The sequence below is a fragment of the Heterodontus francisci genome, chromosome 26 (genome assembly GCF_036365525.1).
Source record: "Heterodontus francisci isolate sHetFra1 chromosome 26, sHetFra1.hap1, whole genome shotgun sequence".
NCBI classification, from domain to species: Eukaryota; Metazoa; Chordata; class Chondrichthyes; order Heterodontiformes; family Heterodontidae; genus Heterodontus; species Heterodontus francisci.
The window spans coordinates 32,840,488-32,859,542 of NC_090396.1; the positions used below are offsets into that span (position 1 = coordinate 32,840,488).

Consider the following 19,055-nt stretch of genomic DNA (forward strand, 5'->3'; position numbering starts at 1 on the left):
TTCTGTTATGCTTTTGTGTCCAGATGACTTAATTTAAAGGTTTTAGGGAAGAAATACCAGATCAATCTCTCAGTGGGCATATCTTACTGTAAATGAGGGAAACTCCCCAGAGTGTCTATATTTTAACTCCTGGGAATAAAGATCGGAAATTCAGCATATCTGCTTCCTGCAAACACAACACAAATCCAGGAACTCAAAAATTTAGAGCTTAAATGTTCCCAGCCTTTCCTCTTGGAATAATTCTATTTTTGGTACGGTTACTAAATCAATAAAAGGGGAATCGACATTTCATCAACTGGGAGATCTGTTTCAAGAGGAAATAATGTTCATTTTAAGGAACTGCAGAAAAAAATGTGAATCTAAAATGTATCAGCAAGTACTTAAAGCTTGGTTACATGATCACACTCTGGATCTTCTAGAATAATTCCGAAGAAAAATAGGCCACTGTTCTACAATTCGTGGTGGAAGTGTGTGTTTTTCTGCAGTCACTGAAGAATGTTGAAATTAAGAAAGTGCAAAGTCCTTGGTAGAGGAGGTTGCCATTCACTACTGTCATTTGAAAAGCTACTCAGTTGACAGACCATTCAACCACATCTCAGTAGTAGCTTCAGACTCGCCAAGCCTCCTTTGACAGCATCATCTAAACCTGCGGCATCTACCACCCAGAAGGAAGAGCAGCAGACACATGGGAACACCACCACCTGCAAGTTCCCCTCCAAGCCACACACCATCCTGACTTGGAACTATATCACCATTTCTTCACTGTCGCTGGATTAAAAACCTGAAACTTCCTTCCTTACAGCAGTGTGAGTGGACCAGATGCACTGCAGCGGTTCAAGAATGCGGTTCACCAGCATCTTTTCAAGGGCAGTTAGGGGTGGGCAACAGTTGCTGGCCTTGCCAACGGCGCTTGCATCCCATGAAAGAACAAAAAAAAGCCAAGCCTCATGCGGTCATATCACTCCAGACAAATTATTTAAGTTGGAAGTGCCTCCTAAGATGAGAGGGCTATCCTGAGACGAGACTGAGTAGAATGCGCCTATATTCTCTGGAGTAGGTGCTGAGAGGCTGTTTCCCCAAGAGTCTAGAATTTGGGGTCATAGTTTCAGGATAAGGGGTCGGCCATTTAGGACGGATGAGAAACTTCTTCACTCAGAAGGTTGGAAATTTTTGGAATTTTCTACCCCAGGGGGTTGTGGCTGCTCAGTTGATAAGTATGTATTGAAGACTAAGATTAATAGACTTTTGGGCACGAAGGGAATTGAGGGATTTGGGGAGAGACGAGAAAGTGAAGTTGATATAGAAGGTGATCATGATCCTATTGAATGGCAGAGCAAGCTTGAGGGTGTCTAGCCTGCTGCTTCTATTTTTTTGTTATGTTTTCACATCAAATACTGGAGAGATGTAAGGCAGGAGGTGGCGCAGTGGTTAGCACTGCCACCTCACAGCTCCAGCGACCCGGGTTCAATTCTGGGTACTGCCTGTGTGGAGTTTGCAAGTTCTCCCTGTGTCTGCGTGGGTTTCCTCCGGGTGCTCCGGTTTCCTCCCACCGCCAAAAGACTTGCAGGTTGATCGGTAAATTGGCCATTATAAGTTACCTCTAGTATAGGTAGGAGAATATAGGGACAGGTGGGGATGTGGTAGGAATATGGGATTAGTGTAGGATTAGTATAAATAGGTGGTCGATGGTCGGCACAGACTTGGTGGGCCGAAGGGCCTGTTTCAGTGCTGTATCTCTAAATAAAAATAAATAAAAAATAAATTGAATCATCGGAACAGGAGTAGGCCATCCAGCCCCTCGAGCCTGTTCCACCTTTCAATGAAATCATGGCTATTCTGGAATGAGAAGACTTTTTGCTTGTTTCAATTCTGTGCGTGTAATTCAGGTCATCAAATCTTATGCTTAAGCGGTAGGAGGACTCCCCTACATAAAATTGTTTTCACAGCAACCTTCTCTTCTACAGAACATGCGTTTTGTGGCATGGAGTTTGATTTTGTTGGGACAGTCATTATGTTGATGTCTGATTAACATTCCTCCATTGGACTCAGTTACTGAAAATATAATTCGCTGGACCTGCTTTTGAGGCAAATGTTAAGCTGTTTCCAGCTTTATTGAATGCTCTTGGGTTTTTTCCTACTGGCACAACTTTGTATTTCGATATATTAGGGCTCATCTTAAACATCGCTTGTGTTTTTATTGACCTGTAAGTACATGGTGACAAGGGGCTGAATTTATATAGCACTGCTGCCACTAGTATCTTTTAGGCACTGCTTATTTATCAGTATCCTTAGTGGATCTCTGGGAATTTCTCCAACTTGTAACTTCCGATCACCATAGGTTCTAGTGTGTGGTTAATTATTAGTATGCATATTATGGGGAATGCTCTGTTCCATTCCATATATTTACATTTATTTTTTGTTGGAGGGAACTGGCTTGGGCCTGAGCCCATCTTTACTAATGTGTTGAGTATGGAGATATTGCTTTTTCTGGCAAGATTAAACACATTTTGACCGTAATAGATAATATGCAAAAAGAGGGAATTGAGTAAGGATCGCATACTGTCTAATGGACAGGGTTTCATTCTAAAACTTTAGACATTTAGAATATTTGTGAATGCCCATAGTTAGTTTGGAACTTTATTTGAAGAATGATGGCAGTACCTTAATTGGTAAGTAATCTTTGAAAGTGGTCAAGTTTTCAGTAATCTTTGCAAACCCTAGAATTGATTAATGACACATCACTGTGTCATCGAATAACACGCCAAATGTATAGAGTTTTATCAAAAAGGATGCAAAAGTATTTCACAATTAACGAAAAATGCACCTCCTCTCTTGGTACAGAGTGGAAAGCATACAAGGCCTTTGTTAGAGGAAGGATAATATATTAATCACGCACGCAGAAAAAGGTGAGCAAGGCTAAGATAGATCAGTTAGAAAATACGTCAATAAAGCATAACCTGCAGTATGTCAACAATCTCAATATGCAAGTTGTGGAAATAGTACTAACTGAACACTATTACAAAAGTGAAGTTTGTCCTCATCCCACGTGATCCAGATCAATGGATTTCAAACATTTTTGTAGGTGAGGGGAGAAAGCCCTGCAAATATTGACACAGCCACGGTGAATCTTTGCCCTAACTTCAGAACACATTGTTCATTGGGAGAGCTGCCCAAAGGAAATGCCCGACCATTGTAGAATATATTTTTATTAGTATACAGCAACATAAACAAAATGGCAGGAAGTCAACATTTACAAACAGACAAAACAGAGTGCAGAATTCTCAGACACTATAATCCCAGTGAGTGGTATTCACAGTCCCTGTTGGATCATACCTTGGACCTCAGTTTGAAAACCTGTGGTCTAGATGTTACTTGAATGTAAGAGAATTCAAAATGGCACCAGAACAAATCTATGTATTGAGGAAAGGTGGAGCCAAGAGATGCCTTCACCACCTCTAATTTCCTGTTCACTTCCTCTTGATGTGTGATTGTCCACACCTCCCCATTCTGTGGCTTTTGAGGAAACTTGCCTCCAGAAGCTGACAAGTCTATGGCTTCTGCTGCCATAAATGGAATGGTATAGAGACATTAGGCATCAAAATTTCTGAAGTTGCTATGGTAATCCATAAGTAATCATACTTTTGGGATTGTATTGATGTAAGTACATACTTGTATAAGTATCTTCTTGGTAATAGATGGGTTAGTCAGTACTGCAGTAAACTGCTACATTTCCATAACTATTGCTGTGGTGGTGTCATTTTAAAATGTCTTAGTATATCACAACTGATTGCCTCAGGGTTATTTTGAGAACAGTTTGCAAAATTTAGGAACATAGGAGCAGGAGTAGGCCATTCAACCCATCGAGCCTGCTCTGCCATTCAGTTAGATCATGACTGATCATATACCTCAACGCCACTTTCCTGCATTATCCCCATATCCCTTGATGTCATTAGTATCTAGATATCTATCCATTTTTGTCTTGAACATGCTCAATGATTGGGCTTCCACAGCCCTCTGGGGTAGAGAATTCCAATCACCACCCTCTGACTGAAGAAAGTTCTCCTCATCTCAGCCTTAAATGGCCTACCCCTTATTCTGAGACTATGTCCTCTGGTTCTAGACTCAGCAGCCAGTGGAAACATCCTATCTACATCCACTCTGTCATGCCCTGTAAGAATTTTGTAAGTTTCAATGAGATCACCTCTCATTCTTCAAAACTCTAGAGAATACAGCCATCCCAGGGATTAGTCTGGTGAACCTCTGTTGCAGTCCCTCTATGGCAAGTATATCCTTCCTTAGATGAGGAGACCAAAACTGTACACAATACTCCAGGTGCGGTCTCGCCAAGGCTCAATGCAATTGCAGCAAGAAGTTTTTGCTCCTGTACTCAATACCCCTTACGATGAAGGCTAACATGCCATTTGCTACCTTAATTGCTTGCTGCACCACCATGCTAGCTTTTAGGACAGGACACCCAGGTCCCTTTGGACATCAACACTTCGCAACCTCTCACCATTTAAGAAATACTCTGCAACTCTGTATTTTCTACCAAAGTGGATAACTTCGCAATTATTCACATTATGTCCGGAATTCCGCCCCCCCCCCCCCCCCACGCACACACAAACAAGCAGGCTGGTGGCAGGGGAGAATGTAAATCAAGGCCCTTGAGAGGCCAATTAACTGGCATGAAGGGCTTCCACCCACCGACACGGATCTCTTGCCCTTGGCTGGCGGGCGGCTGAGGCCTCAAAAAGCCCCCTCGTGAAACCAGGCGGCCGCCTTGTGAGCTGGTGGGGGGCCCTCCTGATGGGGCACCCTGGGCAGCCCCCAAAGCCCCAACCACCCCCAATGCAAAACACTCTCTCCACCACCCCCAACCAATGCTCCTTGCCTTGGCAGGCCCCAACCTATTGTCCCCGGCGAGGCCCTAAAATCTTACCTTAATTCTGGGGCCGTCCTTCATCTTCCTTGCGATGGCTGGGTGTAGTCCCAGCAGTGGCCACCGCCCCGGTGGCGCTGCTGAGAGCTCCATTAGGCGGGACTTCCTGCCTCAAGGAGGTGGAAGGCCCGCCCAAGACCAATTAAAGGCCTGGGGAGCAAAAAAATCATCGGCTGGCTCCACTGACTTTTCGGCCAGTGGACGGGGCCTTCCGCCCAACGAAAAATTCGGGCCTATATTTCCATCTGCTATGTTCTTGCCCATTCACTTAACCTGTCCGTCCTTTTGGAGCCTCCTTGCATCCTCCTTACAGCTTAAATTCCCACCTAGTTTTGTGTGATTAGCAAATTTGGAAGTTTGGTGCCCACATCCAAATCATTGATATAGGTTCTGAACAGCTGTGGCCCCAGCACTGATCCTTGCAGTACCCCATTATTAACAGCCTACCATCCTGAGAATGACCTGTTTATTTCTACTCTGTTTTCTGTCTGTTGAGCAATTCTCAATCCATACCAGTATATTACCCCCAATCCCATGTGCTCTAATTCTTTTTACTAACCGCCTGTGTGAGACCTTATCAGAAGCCTTCTGAAAATCCACATACACCACATCTGCTGGTTCTGCTTTATCTATGCTACAAGTAACATCCTCCGAAAGCTCTTAACAGGTTTGTCAAACATAATTTCGCTTTCATAAATTCATTTTGACTCTGCCCAATCATATCATTATTTTCTAAGTGTCTAGTTATCTTATCCTTTATAAAAGATTCTAACATTTTCCCTACTACTGACGTCAAACAAATCTGTAGTTCCCTGTTTTCACTCTCACTCCTTTCCAGAATCTATAGAATTTCAAAAGATAACCACCAATGCATCCATTATTTCTATAACCACCTCCTTCAACATGCTGGGATGTATCTGGTCCAGGGGATTTATCAACCTTCAACCCAGTTAATTTTTCGAATAACTTCTTTCAGTTCCTCATTTTCACAAGTCCCTTGGTTCCTCAATATTTCTAGGAGATTTTCTGTATCTTCCTCCATGAAGACAGAAGCGAAGTAATTGTTTAGCTTCTCTGCCATTTCTCTATTCTCCATTATAAATTCTCCTGTCTCGGCCTGTAATGGACCCTGATTTGTCCTTGCTATATCTTTTCTTTTTTCATACCTAAAGAAGCCTTTACAGTCCGCCTTTATGTTTCTCGCTAGCTTGCATTCATATTCTCTTTTCCCTTTCTTTATCAGTTTCTTGGTCATCCTTTTCTGGATTCTAAATTGCTCCCAATCCTCGGGCTGACCATGTTTTCAGGCAGCCTTATAAGCCACTTCCTTTGATTTAATGCAATCTTTAACTTTTTTTTTAGCCACGGTTGCTTCATCTTCCCTGTTGGGTTTTTGTGTCTTAGAGGAATGTATATTTGTTGCAGACCATGTAATATTTCTTTAAATATTAGTTATTACCTGTCTACTGTCAAATCTTTCAGTGTATTTTCCCAGTCCACCATAGCCAACTTGCCCCTCCATACTTTCATAGTTTCCTTTGTTCAGATTTAAGACCATAGTTTCAGAATGGACTATATCAGTCTCAAAATTCATGTAAAATTCTTTCATATTATGCTCACTATTTCCCAAAGTCTCCTTGACAGCAAGGTTGTTAATTAGATTCACCTGGAAAGATGCTGTTGGCTCCTGTTTACCTTTGGGCAGATTTGATTCAGCTTTGATATTGGCATGATCATTTTCCTAAGTTTGACGCAAGTCATTCAGCTTAAAAGTCATCAAAGCCTGATCAAGCTATAAGAGAAAAAGATATTATACTTGCTGCATTTAATTTTATATTATTGTCAATACTTTCAATTCTGGGAAGTACACAATTTGGTAGAACTGGTATAATCAAATACCTTCATCGATAGGTGGAACATAGGAAATAGGAATAGGATGGGCCTTATGCCCCACCGAGCTTGCTCTGCCATTCAATATGATAATTGCTGAACTTCTACATCAACTGCCCTTCTCTCTCCACCATCCCCCACCCCACCCCCCCACATCTCCCTTGATGCCCAAAAATCTATCAATCTCAGCCTTGAACATGCTCATTGAGCATCTGCAGTCCTCTGGGGTACGGAATTCTAAGGATTCCACAACCCTCTGAATGAAGAAGTTTCTTCTCATCTCAGTCCTAAATGGTTGATCCCTTATCCTGAGACTGCTAGACTCCAGCAGGGGAAACAGCCTTTCAGCATCTATCCTGTTCAGCCCTCACATAATCTTGTGTTTTGATGAGATCACCTTCCATTCTTTTAAACCCCAGAGAAAATAGGCTCATTCTATTCAGTCTCTCCTCAGAAGATAGCCCTCTCATCCCAGGAATCAATCTAGTCAACCTTCATTGCACCTCCTCTATGGCAATTATATCCTTCTTTGGGTAAGGAGACCAAGACTACACATTACTCCAGGTATGCTGTCATCAAAGCATTATCTAATTGCAGCCAGACTTCCTGATTATTGTACTCGAACTCCATTGCAATAATGGCAGTCAAAATGGATTTATGAAAGCAAAATCATGTTTGACAAACTTGTTAAGAGTTTTCTGAGGATGTTACTTGTAGCATGGATAAAGGAGAACCAGCGGATGTGGTGTATTTGGATTTTTGGAAGGCTTTTGATAAGGTCCCACACAGGCAGTTAGTAAACAAAATTAGAGCACATGGGATTGGGGGTAATATACTTGTATGGATTGAGAATTTTTTTTAAGCACATTATCAATAAACAATGCAGCTAAGCATGTGTGTCTCAATGTAAACAATAACCAAAATTTTCACTATGTAGGATTTATGTGGGGAGTATAATGAATAAGGCTGTCAGTTATGAAATTGTTTGAAGTTAACATGTTAATGAGCATTGTACTAGATAGAATCCAGCTTCAATCATAAAATGTTGAGTGTTCAGTAACAAGTAAGCTTAAACTAACTTAATTGAGAACCATTTCAAAAGTGACTTCTGTAAGAAAATTAGCATGAGTCTATTTAATGCAGTTTTACAGTATTTTTAGCCAAATTCATTGCTGGGTGCTGAGTAAGGATATGGTGTCTGGAAGGATCATTTTCGAAAGATGGGATTTATTTTGATGAAGACTTTGAATTATTTGTCAGAAATGGGGAGGCAGTAGGTCATCCATCTATACATTTTTATGCTGTGTTGGCACTGTTTGAAGTAGACGGTGTACAGAAACGTTAATTGTTTTCCTTTTTTTCATTCTCAGGATCACCTCTGTCTGCTCAGCCAGTTTTAATCACCGTCCAACGTCAAATTTCACAGTCCATGAAACCTGTCACGTATACCGTAGCCACTCCTGTTACATCAACGTCCCAGCAGTCCATGTTGCAAACTGTTCATGTGGTTCATCAGATACCGGCTGTGTCTGTTACAATGGCTGGTCTGGCAGCCAACAGCTACACTGTAGCAAACCAGGCAGTTGTAACGCAGGCTATGGTCAGTCAGGCTAAAATGGAGCGGCCAGAAAATGGAGAACATAAAGAAGTGAAAGGTAACGGGAGTTAGGATTTTCAAACGCTGAAACTTGATATAATGCACGGAATCATTGCTGTGTAAAGACTAGGGGATACAAATTGAAGGTTTTGGGCAAGAGATGCAGGGGGAATATGAGGAAGAACTTGTTTATGCAGCAGGTGATAATGACCTGGAACTCACTGTCCACAAAGATGGTGGAAGCAGAGACAGTCAATGACTTCAAAAGGAAATTGGATGTCCACTTGAAGGAAATAGACTTGCAGGGCTACAGGGATCGAGAGGGGTAGTGGGACTGACTGAATAGCTCCGTGGAGAGCCAGCATGGATTCAATGGGCTGAATGGCCTCCTGTGACGTAAATGACTCTATGATTCTTTTCAGGCAAGTAATTAGCAAATATGATGTTTCATCCTCTCATTCTGCTAGTCAAGCTTTTCAGTAACTAATAAAACCTGCATATAAAAGCACAGTCAGTTGTCAGTAATTTGGGACAAGATATGGAGGAAGGATAAAACTAGTATTGAATTCAAGGTGGAAGGTTATTTAGATTAAATTTTAAAAACTTAATGTGTAACATTCCACCTCATACAACTGTCTCCCTAGTGAAAATATTGAGCTGTTGTAAAACCAGTTTTCATATTCACATTCTGAATGCTCCCTCACCCCCCCCCCCCCCCCCCACTCCCAAATAATCATCATAATGACAATGGAACTTGTGTAGATTGTGCTCACTGCCACTGTAGTTTATGTTTCTGTGCCATATTACAAAGAGCACAATTTTCTTGCCTGTGTATATCGAAATCTTTTTCATAAGTTTTTGCTTTTTTTCCTCTCCTATCAAGGAATACCGCGGTGGTTTCTAATACTATATAGGACAAGAAATTAGGACAGAATTTTACAATCAGTGATACATTAGGTGCAATTTTCAGTGTATATCGTAATTGAATACATAGTCTAGGTGTCTGACCAGGAGAATTAGAAAGCTTCACTTCACCCAAATTGATCTAGGACTGAGATTTCACACAGCTCACTTGTATACAATTCTACAAAAGAGATCGTTGGACCAGCACAGAACTTTATTTTTAGAAGAAAAACTGTTTGAGGCTCATAGATGTTCCCCAGTTGCCAAATCATCATCTTGTCAAAAGAATAGGAAAAAAAGCTTGAATTAGAAGACTAAAAAAGCTTCTAGCACAGATGGGTTAACACTTTAGAATTGAGAACAATGATCACTGACATGAGTTTAGATTAATGGTATGATTGCATTGTTTTTACTCCCTTGTAGAAGTGAACTTCGCCACGCCCACAATGCTGAAAACTCGGGCATTATTGCAAACAAGTTGTCATAAAGGAACCTCCAATGTTCAGTCCAACTATGGGTTATTGAAGCCCCAGAATATTTATAACAATGCATTTGCTAAGTCTTAAGGGATTAATATTGCTCTATTAATTTCCCTTTAGGGGTAGCAGCCTCTGAATGGTTGTTGACGCTGTTACAACCAAGTGAGAAAGGTGTCTAGGGATCCCTCTCAGCCTTCACCCAGTTTTACTGTAACAGGGTTTAATTTTAAACACATCGCGTTTTGAGCTTTCCCTTGGTGAATCCTTGTTCACTGCTTTCCAATTATAAGATAAAGACATGAACACAAACAGGCTTTCTTAGGTTTAAAGAAGAAAAGTGAAATTTATTAAACTTAACCTCTAATTCGGTTAACGCCTACAGATACATGATGCGTCCACGCTAGCATGCATACGCGATACACACATGCAGATAGGGACAGAAAAGAACAGAAGAAAAGATAAAGTGGAAAAGTTTGAGGCAATCTCTGAGGAGGGTTTTTTGTCACTGCACTTCGAGCTCGCTGTAGAATCCTTTTGTCCTTTTGTTGAAGGTATGGTCTTGCTTTTCGTTGGGGCCCAGTATTCTTGGTAAACCTTGTTCACTGTAGGAGACTTTTCTCTCTTGGGATTCATGTGTCTTCAGTTGGTTTTTGGAGTTCAGTGAGAAAGAGATGGGAGCAGACAGGAGAGGTTCTTTTCAATCCAGGAGCCAAGCGTTTTCTGCCAGTTCAAACAATGTCTCTACAATTTAAAACTCCCCACGTTGGCCAGCAGGGTAGTCACGTGACTGGCATAACCACTTCTGGCTTTGTGTATTGGGTGGGTCAGGGGATAGCTCCTTTGCTCCAAGCAGTGTCTGTTAAAATACAAAAATGTCCTTCCAGCCAGGGGTCTGCAATCCCTTGTAATAGGCCTTCTGTTCTTCCCAGCAACAATTTGAAATTTAATGTCCCTGTAGTGAAATTAATGTGCCTCATTCTTGGCAGATGGGGGCCTGCATAGCAACACGCAATGAGGTTTTGTGTAGATAATGCAAAACATCTTGCTTTTTGGTAAATTTAGTGCAAAAAAAGTTGGTTCCTCATATATCGGGAATGGGTTAAAAGTAACAACGTTTCAATTAAATGATAGTTTAGTTTGTGACACTTTTTCTTTTCTGTTTTGCAGTCAAAGTGGAGCCCATTCCTGCAATTGCGCCAGCTTCAATAGGCACTGCTAGTCGCTTCATTCAAACTTCACAGGGTACACCCATTCAGACAGTTACTATACTACAACAGGCTCCTCTGGGCCAGCATCAGTTACCCCTTAAACCAGTTGCACAGAATGGAACGCATGTGGTGCCCATTTCCTCAGCAACACAAGGACAAGCTAACACTGGTAATACTATATTTTTGTGCTTTCTTTGTAGGTTTAACTGCACACCACATTTCTTTAAATATTGAATGTAAATACCTACCTGTAATAGAAGTTTTACGATTTTTGTCTTTCTGCCACCTCCCCCAAGCCAAATCTCCTCAGTTGAGGGTAGGGAAGAGAAATTTAAATTGTCACGTTGTATTTAAAATTTCGCTAGAGTTATTTAAACAAAGAAGCATCTGATCCGTTACTTCAATACTGGATGTGATTGAAACCATCCCCAATATTTTTTTCCGCCTGTCTTGAAGCTGTATGTTGGACTGTGATTCCATGGATACATACAGCATCCCAAAGCATTGTTCAAGTGAACTCCCTTCATGTGGGAGCCTCGGCTGTGTTTGTCAACAGATTTGTTGACCATAGGGTAGCATCAAGCTCAGTCCAGTTTTATCCTCCCCCAGTATCTACATGACCCAGGGATTGGTAGATGGGAAACCTTAACAGACTTTTCCTCACCTCACGGGTGCTGAAGCCAATTGTATTGCAACACCTCATCAACTGACATTGATTAATTCAATACTTAATAGGGATCAAAAGTTGGACCATTGGCTGGATTTTGTGGATGAGGCAGGGCTGCCGGCGTCAGGCTGAAACGGTGGGGGGAACTTTGCCTCGGCCTTTTCGTGCCCCCCCCCCCCCCCCACAGAGCGATCTTCCAGTGTTTTGAAGGTTAAGTTTCCAGTAAAGACAGGGATCCCGCCTCCAAGAGCTGCCAACCAATCACAGGGCTGGCAGCTGAGCAGTATTAGCAGTACCACTGGGAGTGGTGGCCACTGCTGGTACTGCGGAGGCCTTTTGCACCCAGGCCCAGTGCTGGAACCCCATACCTCAGGTAAGTGAGGCAGGGTCGCCGGGACCAGCCCGCAAATCCCTGGCGAGCGGGTTGTCGGGGTGGTCACAAAGCCCAGGGGGAGGGGGGATCCTGGAAGATACATTGTTTCCCGGCTGGGGCCGTCCGTGGGCCACAGATTGCCCATGGAGAAGGGACTCCAATCCAAGCCCACAGGGAGGGTGCCTCATTTTGCAAGGCACTCTCCACGCCTAGTGGAGGCACCCCCCGCCACTGGTTGGATCCCTGTAGCTGTGGGATAAGGCCCTTAATTGGCTGTTAATAGGCCACTTAACGGCCTCAACTGGCCTCTGGACAGGAAGGCAGTCGTCAGCCTATCTCTGCCTTGGCAGGATTGCTTGGTGAGGGGGCAGCAATAGACCCTCTGCCCCACCCAGTGCAATTCTATGGGCTGCCTGCCTCCCACCTCAATTCAGGAGGGCCCATAAAATCCAGTCCCATGAGTCAGTGTCATACTAGATACTAAAGCATCTTCGGAGCGAATCAACCCATTCACTTTTACATTTTAAACAAATTGGATAAGTAATGTGCTGTCGTGCATTGAACTGCTTTTAGAAGCAGTCATCTTGGGCAAATTGAGTATATCATAACATGATCAAAATATTCTGCTTGAACATTTTAAAAAAAAGCTTTGGGTTGTGTTAACTTGATCGTTTTTTTATCAGATTTTTTTTTGCCTTAACTGAGTTGAAGATGACCTATGTAATAACTATGTACCAATAAATACTGACTTGCCCATTGACTTAAATGAGCTAATCTTTGAGGCTGTGATCATGTTTTGGTTATTCCCAGGCTACTATGTACCTAATAACTGTTTCTATTCTGGATTGTAATATGTAGCTATAAAAATCCATAGAATGTTCTCTTTTAAGTATATATTTTACATTTTGAGGGGAAAAGGAGCTTGATTTTAAAATGTGCATTTCACACCTCAGGATGTCCCAAAATACTTAGCCGGTGAACTAATATCGAAAGAACATTGGACCTGGAGTAGGCCATTTACCCCCTTGAGCCTGTTCTGCCGTTCAATGAGATCATGGCTGATCTGCGACCTGATTCCATATACCTGCCATTGCCCCATATCCCTTAATATGTTTGGATAATCTATCAATCTAAAAATCTATCAATCTCTGATTTGAAATATACAATTGATCCACAATCAATTGCTGTTTGTGGAAAAGAGTTCCAAGCTTCTACCACCCTTTGTATGTAGGAGTGTTTCCTAATTTCACTCCTGAAGGGTCTGGCTCTAATTTTTGGACTATGCCCCCCTAATCCTAGAGTTCTCAAGCAGTGGAACTAGTTTCTATCTACCCTATCTGTTCCCTTTGGTGCCTTTTTTGAAGCACTGTCGCAGTTGTAATGTAAAACCATGTAATTATATGCAGCATGGCCCCATAAACAGAATGAGATAATTTGCCAGATAATCTTTTGCTAGTGGTGCTGTTTGAGAGAGAAATGGACATAGGATGAAATCCCTTCTCAAATATTGCTATAGGACCTTTTACATCCACCCGAGAGGGAAGATGGGGCCTCGATTTAATGTCTCCTCTGAAAGCTGGCACCACCTAGTGGTGCAGTACTCCCTCAGTGCAGCACTAAAATGTCATCCTAGGTATATGCAAAAGTTTCTAGAATGGAGCTTCTGATTCAGAAGTGAATGCTGTCACTGAGCCAATTTTGAAACCCATTTTGAAAATATTTCCCTTGGAAATCGAAAACTCAGTTTCTATGGGTTACTGAGTTTGGATGATCAGCCATGATCATAATGAATGGCACAGCAGGCTCGTGCTGCTCATCTGACAAATCATTCAGATCTGTCTCATCATCTGTCAAAGTTATATAGCAGACAATGCAGACATACTGTACATGTTAAGCCAGTATTCACTGGATAAAGTTCTAAAATTCAAAATTATTTGAATTTTAGAACTTTATCTAGTGAATACTGGCTTAACATGTACAGTATGTCTGCATTGTCTGCTATATAACTTTGACAGATGATGAGACAGATCTGAATGATTTGTCAGATGAGCAGCACGGCAGTATTCAATCTCATGTCTTTTGTTTGGGGAAAAAAGTATCTCTTAATTAACTTTTATCATAATTAGAGAATTTATATAGAATTCACGCGATGCACATAAAATCTCAGTTTAATGTAGCATAACAGAAAGTAAAGTTACCTGGTGAACAAATTTACTGGGCAAAAGCCATGCATTTATCAGACTGAAGAGGTTTGGTTTAACCATTTCACCTTGGGTTAACTGTAGGGAGAAATGTACTGTCACACAAAAACATAAACATAAAGTGGCATCATTGTGCACACTTTATCAAAATATTTGTGGAGCTTTTTTTTTTTTAAAGTGCCTCACTTTGTGAATTCATGAAAGGCTAGATGGTAAAAATGATTCATTTGACTTAGAACTTGTGGCAGAATGCAGTGACATGTCTGAAGAGGTGTTAGAGGCAGGAACCCTCACAACATTTAAGAAGTATTTAGATGACCACTTGAAACGCCATAGCATACAAAGCTACAGGCCAAGTGCTGGAAAATGGGATTAGAATAGTTAGGTGCTTGATGACCGGCATGGACACGATGGGCCAAAGGGCCTGTTTCTGTGCTGTATAACTCTGACTGTATGTCTGCACAATACAACAAATAAAGATATCATTTACCACCACCATCTATTGTTCAAAGGATGCCAACTAAGATTGGATAATGACAGCGTTTTCTACTAATGATATTATGATCCATTTACCTATGTGCATGAGGTGCCAGTTGGCACTGGATGTGCTATTGCCCCTCTCATCTTGATTTATCCTATTTTGACTACTTTTTTTGGATGATGAGCAGGGAAGCTTGTAGGTTTTTCTCATCCTTCCAGCTTTACTTTTGTCTAACAGCGTCAAAGAACTTCCAAAAAGTATTTCTTTTGAGATTTTGCTCCCACTCTTTGACTTTCCTCAAGTAAAATTACAATTATTTAGGTTCTTGCTAATGAAGGGGGGAAAAGAAAGAATTTGCATTTATAAAGTGCCTTGCTCATGCCAGCATTTCCCAAAGTGCTTCGCAGCTGCTGAAGTAAAATGCTCTTGCATAACTAAAAACCAGAGCTGCACAAGATGTATGATTTTTAATCTTTGGGGAAGGTTTTTGCTTTGTGCTGCCTTCTGGTGGGACAATTGAGATAGGAACACTGCAATCATCAGTGGGCGAGCTGAAGTATCACCATTTTAAATGGGCACAATTTGCCAGCAAATTTGTTGGCATCTATGCTGCTTATATAATTCTTAAACGGCCATTTTTTCATTGACAACTTTCATGCAATATGTGAGTAAACTAGGGTGCCAATTGGGAGAAATGGTAAAAGTGGCATAATTTATGGCATTGCACTTATACTACTTTTTTTTTTTTTGAAAAGGGCTAATTCTGTCTGACCTTTTTCCCCCTTGACATGTTTGACCACACTTGTAGTTCCATATATCAGTGAAATGTGTTCAAGTATATTTTTCAGGAAAACGTCTGTTTGCTTGCCTCAAACAGAACTGATAACCTTGCATTCCTGATTATAATGTTGGAGCATGATCACAATCTTTTGAGTGGAGAAGTCAGTTTGTGAGGATGGATCAAGGTCTGGGTCAGAGAAACAGAGGATCTAATTTGGTTCGGGTTCGAGATACCAATTTGTAGGGTGTTGGAACAGCTCCCACCCTGATGCAGCTTCAAAGTAAAAATCTTCAAGGTATTAGGGGGATTTTTTTATTGATTCGCAGGATCTGGGCGTTGCTGGCAAGGCCAGCATTTGTTGTCCATCCCTAGTTGCCCTTGAGAAGGTGGTGACGAGCCACCGCCTTGAACTGCTCCAGTCTGTGCAGTGAAGATACTCCCATGGTGGTCTTAGGTAGGGAATTCCAGGATTTTGACCCAGCAGCAATGAAGGAATGGTGATATATTTCCAAGTCAGGATGGTGTGGCTTGGAGGGAAACTTGGAGCTTGTAATGTACCAGTGCGTCTGCTGCCCTTGTCCTTCTAGGTGGTAGAGGTCATGGGTTTAAGAGGCGCTGTCGAAGAAGTCGTGGTATGTTGTTGCAGTGCATCTTGTAAATGGTATCCACACAGCCAAGTTGATGATGGGTGTGAATGTTTATGGTGGTAGATGGGGTGCTGATGAAGTGGCTGCTTTGTCCTGGGTGCATCCTGAATGTTTTTGGAGAGGCATTTACCCAGATAAGTGGAGAGTATTGATGTAAAGGGCAGTCACTGTCCTGTCACCTCTGGAAATCAGATTTTTTTTCATGTTTGGGCTAAGGATGAAATGAGGTCTGGAGACGAGTGGCCCTGACACAATCCAAACTGAGCGAGTAAGTAAGTATTACCACTTGGTAGCACTGTCGACAGCTCCTTCATTGCTTTGCAGGTGATTGAGAGTAAGCTGATGGGGTGCTAATTTGCTGAATTGGATTCGTCCTACTTTTTGTGGACAGGACATAGCTGAGCAATTTTCCACTTTGTTGGGTAGCTGCCAGTGTTGTAGCTGTACTGGAATAACTTGGCTAGAGGCGCGGCTACTTCTGGAGCACGTCCTCAGTACTAATGCTCGGCTGTTGTCAGGGCCCGTAACCTATGCTGCATCAAGTGTGCTCATCCATTTCTTGATATCAGGTGGAGTGAAGAGAATTGGAGTGACTAGAATAGAATCACCTGCAATGGCTTCTCTTCTCTCGTGTCTCCAAGGATCTATCCTTCACCCCCTCCTATTTCTCATTTACATGCTGCCTCTTGGCACATAATCCAAAAGCACAGTGTCAGTTTCTGCACGTGCACAGGCAACACCTAACTCTATCACCATCACCTCTCCCGACCCCTTCACTATTGCTAAATTGAGACTGCTTGTCTCGCATCCAGTACTGGATAAGCAGAAATTTCATCATGCTAAATATTGGGAAGACTGAAGCCATTGTCTACAGTCCTCGCCACAAATTCCATTCCCTAACCACTTCCTCCATCCTCCTCCAAGGCTGAACCAGACTCTTGCATCCTTGGTGTCATATTTGACCATGAGATGAGCTTCTGACCACATATCCACACCATCATTAAGACTACCTATTTCCACCTCTGTAATGTCGCCTGACTTCACCCCTGGTTCAGCTCATCTGCTGAAACCCTCATCCATGCCTTCGCTACCTGTCAACTTGACTATTCTAATGCACTGTTGGCTGGACTCCCATTTTTTTACCCTCCGGAAACTTGAGGTCATCCAAAACTCAGCTGCCCATCCTAAATCGCGCCAAGTTCCGTACACCCAGTACTGTTCTGCTTGCTGACCTACATTGGCTCCCGATTAAGCAGCACCTCAGTTTTAAAAATCTCCCCTGGTTTTCAAATCTGTCCATGGCCTCGCCCCTCCCCATCTCGTTAATCTCCTTCAGCCTTACAATCTTCTGAGTTACCTTCTCTCTTCCAGTTATTGTCTCTCTCATCCCGAGTTTTAATCGCACCACCATTCACGGGCATGTCTTCAGTTGCCAAGGCCCTGAGCTCAGGAATTTCCTCCCTAAACCTCTCCTACTTCCTCTTAAGGCTCTCCTTAAAACCTGCTTCTTTGACCAATCTTTTGGTCGTCTGCCCTAATATCGCCTTGTGTGGCTTGGTGTCAGATCTTGTTTGCTAATGCTCCTGTGATGCGCCTTGGGATGTTTTACTATGTTCAAGATGCCATATAAAAGCAAGACATGGTGGTAGTAGTATAGAAGAAGACTGCCATCTGTGATGGTGGGGACCTCGGGATGAGGCCGAGATCGATCATTCACTCGGCACTTCAGGCTGCAGATAGCTGTAGCACATTGGCTCTGTCTCTTGCACTCGTGTGTTGCCGTCGTTGAGGATGGGAATGTTCTTGGAACCCACTCCTCCCCTTGTTTAATTGTGCTCCACCATTCGCGAATGGATGTGGGAGGACTGTAGAGCTTTGATATGATCTGTTGGTTATGGGATTACGTATTTCTGTCTTTAGCATGATGCTTCCACTGTTTAGCATGCATGTAGTCCTGTGTTGTAAATTCCAGCTTGGCACCTCATTTTCAAGTAATTCTGATTCTTCTCCTGGCATGTGCTTTTACAGCGCTCCTTGAACCAAGCTTGATCATCGTTCTTGATCATGGTTGAGTGAGGGAATTGTTCAGCCATGAGATGCAGATTATGGTGGAATACAATTCTTATTGCCTGCAATGCCTCATAGATGACCAGATTTAGCGGCTTAAAACTGTACTGAATTAATCCCATGCAACACAGTGCCATACAACATGCAGGAGAGTGATTTTATCTTCACAAGGACTGTGCACTGGTCATTCCAGCCAATACTGCCATGGGCAGATGCATCTGCACAAGTAGGTTGGTGAGGATGAGGTCAAGTAGGTTTTTCCCTCGAGTTGGTTCTCTCACCACCTGCTGCAAGCCCAGTCTGGCAGCTGTGTCCTTCAGTGCTCTGCCAGCTTGGTCATTAGTAATGTTACTGAGCCACTATTGATGGATGTTGAAGTCACACACCCAGACTACATTCTGTACCCTTACTGCCTTCAGTGCTGCTTCCAAGTGGTGTTCAACATGGATGAGTACTGAATTCAATAGTTGGTAATGAACAGGAGTTTCCTTACCTATATTTGACCTAATGCCATGAGACTTTATGGGGTCAATGTTCAGGACTCCCACGGCCACTCTTTCCCATGTATATAGAACCATAGAAAAATTGCAGCACAGAAGGAAGACATTCAGCCCATCGTGTCTGCTCCGGCCGAAAAAACTAGCTGCCCAATCTAATCCCACCTTACAGCACCCAGTACGTAGGTTACAGCACTTCAGATGCATGTCCAGGTACCTTTTAAATGAGTTGAGGGTTTCTGCCTCCACCACTGTTCCTGGCAGTGAATTTCAGACATCCACCACCCTCTGGGTGAAAAAGTTTTTCCTCATGTCCCCTCTAATT

The 19,055-nt window shown here is 42.5% G+C and overlaps 1 protein-coding gene across 2 annotated transcripts in view; it reads left to right on the forward strand.

Moving 5' to 3' along the window:
- Positions 1-19,055, forward strand: part of foxk2b (forkhead box K2b) — a 116,876-nt gene that overhangs the window by 93,741 nt on the left and 4,080 nt on the right. Inside the window, exons 7-8 of one of the 2 annotated variants that reach the window (XM_068057987.1) lie at positions 8,200-8,484; positions 10,191-10,278. In XM_068057987.1, the coding sequence (XP_067914088.1) occupies positions 8,200-8,484; positions 10,191-10,198 (293 nt within the window). In that variant the 3' untranslated portion in view covers positions 10,199-10,278. Of the gene's footprint in view, positions 1-8,199; positions 8,485-10,190; positions 10,279-10,975; positions 11,186-19,055 lie in introns of those variants that run through there. The other variant, XM_068057986.1, reaches the window with a different exon arrangement.